Here is a 4,481-nt window from a genome sequence, read left to right as displayed (position 1 = left end):
ATATATATATATATATATATAATTCGCTCCCAGATTTATTAGCAAAATATGTTTAAGAGAGCCATAGAAAACTGGTTAATAGAGGCAATAATTTTTAGCACTTTTTCAAAAAAATTCTTAGTATTAGCGCACGCTCTCGATAAGCTAATACCAGATATTCCAACAACAGTGTGTGTGTGTGTGTGTGTGTGTGTGTGTGTGTGTGTGTGTGCCTGCGTGCGTGCGTGCGTGGGTGCGTGTGTTCGTGCATGCGACAGCCGTCCAGATCTAGACTCCCTCTTTTTCCGCCCTAACTCCAAGCTAAACCGAACTGAACAAAACTAACCGTTGAAAACCGAGGTCTAACCTAAATCGCCACACATACGGCATGGAGAGACAGAGAAATGGCTCCCCCACACACCACCCCCCTCCTCGTGCTGACGAGTGAGCGCATCGACACGCTGGTGGCCGAGCACAAGCAGGTGCTGGGGCGCGGCGCCTCGTGCACGGTGTACCTGGTGGAGGTCGGCGGCGCCCTGTGCTGCCTCAAGGTGGCTAGGGAGCAGCGCCTCGCCGGCATGTTCCGCAGGGAGTTTGACATCCTGCTGGACCTAGACGGCGCGGCGGGCGCCCCCAAGGTCTTGGGCACCAGCTTTGGGTTCCCCGCCATGCTCACCACCTTCCGCGGCCAGAACACCTTCTGCGACCTGCAAAACCTTGCTCCCCGCGACACTGACAAACTGGCGGCCTTCGTGGCGCTGGCCCGGGACGTGCGGCAGCTCCACGCCCGCGGATACGCCCACACCGACATCAAGCCCGACAACGTGGTGCTGCACCAAGGCGCCGACAGCCTCCTGCAGGTGTCCCTCATTGACTACGGCTTGGCCAAGACATTCGGCACAGGACTCCGCAACGCGCTCACGCACACGCACTGCACGCCCTGGATAGCCCCGGAGCTGCGGCGCGGCGCGCCGTGCTCGCCCCCTGTGGACGTGTTCTCCCTCGGCTACGTCCTGAAGCACGCCCTGGCCACGTGCCACACACGCGTTACCCCGGCCTGGAGGTGCTGGCCGACAGCGCCATGGCAGCAGACCCGGAAGAGCGGCCCTCGGTGGCCCAGATCATCGAGACAGTCAGGATGTACGCGGGCGAGACATCCAAGAAGGCGGCCTTTGTCCGGCGTGTTCGCAAGGCCTTTTCCTGCCTCTTCCCGCGCCGCCGCCATTACTAAGGAGGAAAACAAGGCAGGATTTCCTTTCCTAACGGATGAATGGTTTTACCAGTCCAATTCTTTCCTTTGGAGGCAGATACTCCACACCCACCAGTAGGTGAGGAATGCACACCCATAAGGAGGAAGACAAGGCAGGACTTCCTTTCCTAGCGTCTGAAGACTTTTACCTGTCCAGTTCTTCCCTATGGCGGCAGTTACCCCACACCCACCAAGGAACACACTTCTTAGTGGATTTAACTTTATATTTTATCATCTACTTATCCATCTATCTATATATTTATATTTGTATCCATTTATCAACTTGGCTATCTTTTATCTGTACTCTCTCTCTCTCTCTCTCTCTCTCTTCCTTCCTTCAAGTTGGAACGAGGAATAAGAAGTTCGAATACGAAATGCGCGGCGTTAAACTCAAAAGCGTTCAATGCGTCAAAGACTTGGGGGTCAAAATCGCGTCAAACCTCAAATTCTCACAGCAATGCATCGATGCAGCAAATAAAGCGAACAGAATGTTGGGCTTCATTAAAAGAAACTTTGTATTCAAGAATAAAGATGTAATACTCCCGCTCTACAACAGTTTAGTCAGACCCCACTTGGAATATGCGGTACAGTTTTGGTCCCCCCACCATGCAAAGGATATTGCTAAATTAGAAGGTGTTCAGCGTCGGGCAACGAAAATGATACCTTCCTTGCGCAACAAATCCTACGAAGAAAGGCTTTCTACCCTTAACATGTTCTCTCTTGAGAAACGTCGCCTCCGAGGAAAATTGATCGAATGTTTTAAAATACTTAATGGTTTCACGAATGTAGACAGATCAACATTGTTTATGATCGATGACAGTCTGCGCACGAGGAACAATGGCGTAAAACTCAGATGTAGACAAGTAAATTCAGACTGCACAAAATTTTTCTTCACCAACGTTGTAGTGCGAGAATGGAATAAGCTTCCACCATCAGTGGTCCAGTGTAACACGATTGACTCCTTCAAAAACAAGCTCGACCGTCACTTCCTTCAACTTAATATCAACTAGAGTAGAAATGCAACGTTTTGGAGTCTTCTGATTAATGTAAAATCAATTAGGTTTAAGGACAGACCACCAAGTCTGGACCATGGGGTCTGTGTTCTTTTTTTCTATGTTTATGTATCTATGTATATCTCTCTCTCTCTCTCTCTCTCTCTCTCTCTCTCTCTCTCTCTCTCTCTCTCTCTCTCTCTCTCTCTCTCTCTCTCTCATTGCTGGTCAAGCTACATGTACTTCTTCCCTTTCAATCTCTCTCTAAACGCTTTTATCCAATATAATTTCAGAAGTATGCAGAAACACACACACACACACACACACACACACACACACACACACACACACACACACACACACACACACACACACACACACACACACACACACACACACACACACACACACACACACACACACACACGATAAAAACGGCATATCAGGAAAAAAGCAGATGGTATGGAATTAAACAGGATGAGGAAAACAATGCAATTATGTGCGTGTGTGTGTGTGTGTGTGTGTGTGTGTGTGCGAGTGAGTGAGAGAGACAGAGACAGCAACAACGACAATAACAACAACAAGGACACACCAAACACTAGAACAACGTCACGCTCCAGTTCTCTACATAGTCAGCCTAATTTAACCGGCCAAACTTCGCCGCCGCTGTGTGTCTCCTGCGAGGAAAGTCCTGGCGCGGCGGAGTTTTCGGAGACTGAAAGGCCACGCAAGATTAGGAGTCACTTGCTTGGCGCTCTAGTTCTGTTCCTCCGCCTCTCGTTTTCTTTCTGTGCGACTCAGGAGTAAGTTAAGTTCAGCTTCTCTTTATCTCGGCTTGCATGTTGAGGTTACGAGAGAGAGAGAGAGAGAGAGAGAGAGAGAGAGAGAGAGAGAGAGAGAGAGAGAGAGAGAGAGAGAGAGAGAGAGAGAGAGAGAGAGAGAGAGAGAGAGAGAGAGAGAGAGAGAGAGAGAGAGAGAATAATGAGGAGTAAGATATTATAGAAGAGAAAGTGGATTGATGATAAAGGAGATGGAAGAGAAAGAGGGATGGAGGGAGAGTGAGAGAGAGTGTTAGGAAGCAAACTATGGCAACAAGCATATGATTAAGAACAAACAGAAGAACAAGAACAACTAGAGGAATAGAACAAAAGTATGAGTGTACGTAGAGATGAAGTATATTGGTGAGAAAGCAGTGGAAGAAAACAAAATGAGACAGGCACAAGCAGAGAAGTGAAGGGAGCTGAAAAAAGTGAAAGAAAAATCCGCCTCTACTTGACCTCGGAAAAAAAGGAAAATTACACGTGCAGTGAGAAGGGAACTGAATGAGAGATTAACGACGAGAGAACGAGAGTGGGCCGGGAACGACAGGGAGGTGAACAAAAAAAAAAAAAGAAAAAAAAAATGCACTGGGAGAAAATTATATATGCATCAATTCGGCTTGACGTCTTGGCCTGTAGATAAGAGATAATTCGTATTTCTTGGCTTTTCTTCGTTTTCTTAGTTAACCATTTCAAGGGGGACTTAACTCACTGTTCTATAGCTTTGGTTATGCTTATTTATGTGGTTATTCAACGTCTCACTTAGGATACATAACATATACCACGAAATTCTTGGTTAGTGAGAAAGATAGTAAGACTGATATAGATAGACAGATAGACAGATAGACGGACAGAGTTAGAGAGAGGGAGGCAAACTTTTGGCCTTCGAGATCATAATAGTGGAGTGCTGATACTAGTGCTGCTGCTGATGATGATGATGCTTGCACAAACTTTCAGCCAATATTATAACAGTTCCCTGAAAGCCTCACATTAGCAGCTTTGTATCAGTTTCTGATTCTGATTTTGAACACTCCTTTAACCTTTTTTTTTTTTTTTTTCATTACGCCCTTGAACTGTCTCCGTAGCTGTATTCTAATAGCTCTCTCAGACGTCTGTTGTTGTTGCTCATCCTGAACCTCTTCAACCACGTGTCTCTAAGTCTCCCTCTCAGTCTGGTGCCCCTGACTCTGCCGTGCAATGCTGCGTTTGGCCATCGTTCGTCATGACCACATGACCAAACCATCTCCTTTGCATATCTTGCACTCTGTCCAGAATTGTAACTACTTGTCCCATTCTTGCTCTCACCTCCTCATTTCGTACTCTGTCCTTCCATCATCCGCAGACTCTTTTCAAACACTTCATCTCGAATGCAAGTAGTTTCCTCTCCTCTTCTTTCTTCAGCACCCACCACTCCGCTCCGTATAGAGTGGTAGGTACTACAAC

At 47.2% G+C, this 4,481-nt stretch overlaps 1 protein-coding gene across 1 annotated transcript; it reads left to right on the top strand.

Moving 5' to 3' along the window:
- The first annotated feature begins 383 nt into the window (after window positions 1-383).
- On the top strand, window positions 384-4,264 carry LOC126988292 (serine/threonine-protein kinase PkaB-like). Its single transcript, XM_050846353.1, has 2 exons — window positions 384-1,042; window positions 4,210-4,264. The coding sequence occupies exons 1-2, from the start codon at window positions 384-386 to the stop codon at window positions 4,262-4,264; spliced, it is 714 nt and encodes a 237-aa protein (XP_050702310.1).
- The last annotated feature ends 217 nt before the right edge of the window (window positions 4,265-4,481 follow it).

The sequence above is a fragment of the Eriocheir sinensis genome, chromosome 68, assembly GCF_024679095.1.
Source record: "Eriocheir sinensis breed Jianghai 21 chromosome 68, ASM2467909v1, whole genome shotgun sequence".
Taxonomy (NCBI): domain Eukaryota; kingdom Metazoa; phylum Arthropoda; class Malacostraca; order Decapoda; family Varunidae; genus Eriocheir; species Eriocheir sinensis.
The sequence above is the reverse complement of the archived record's forward strand: the minus strand, read 5'-3'. Positions and strand labels throughout refer to the sequence as shown.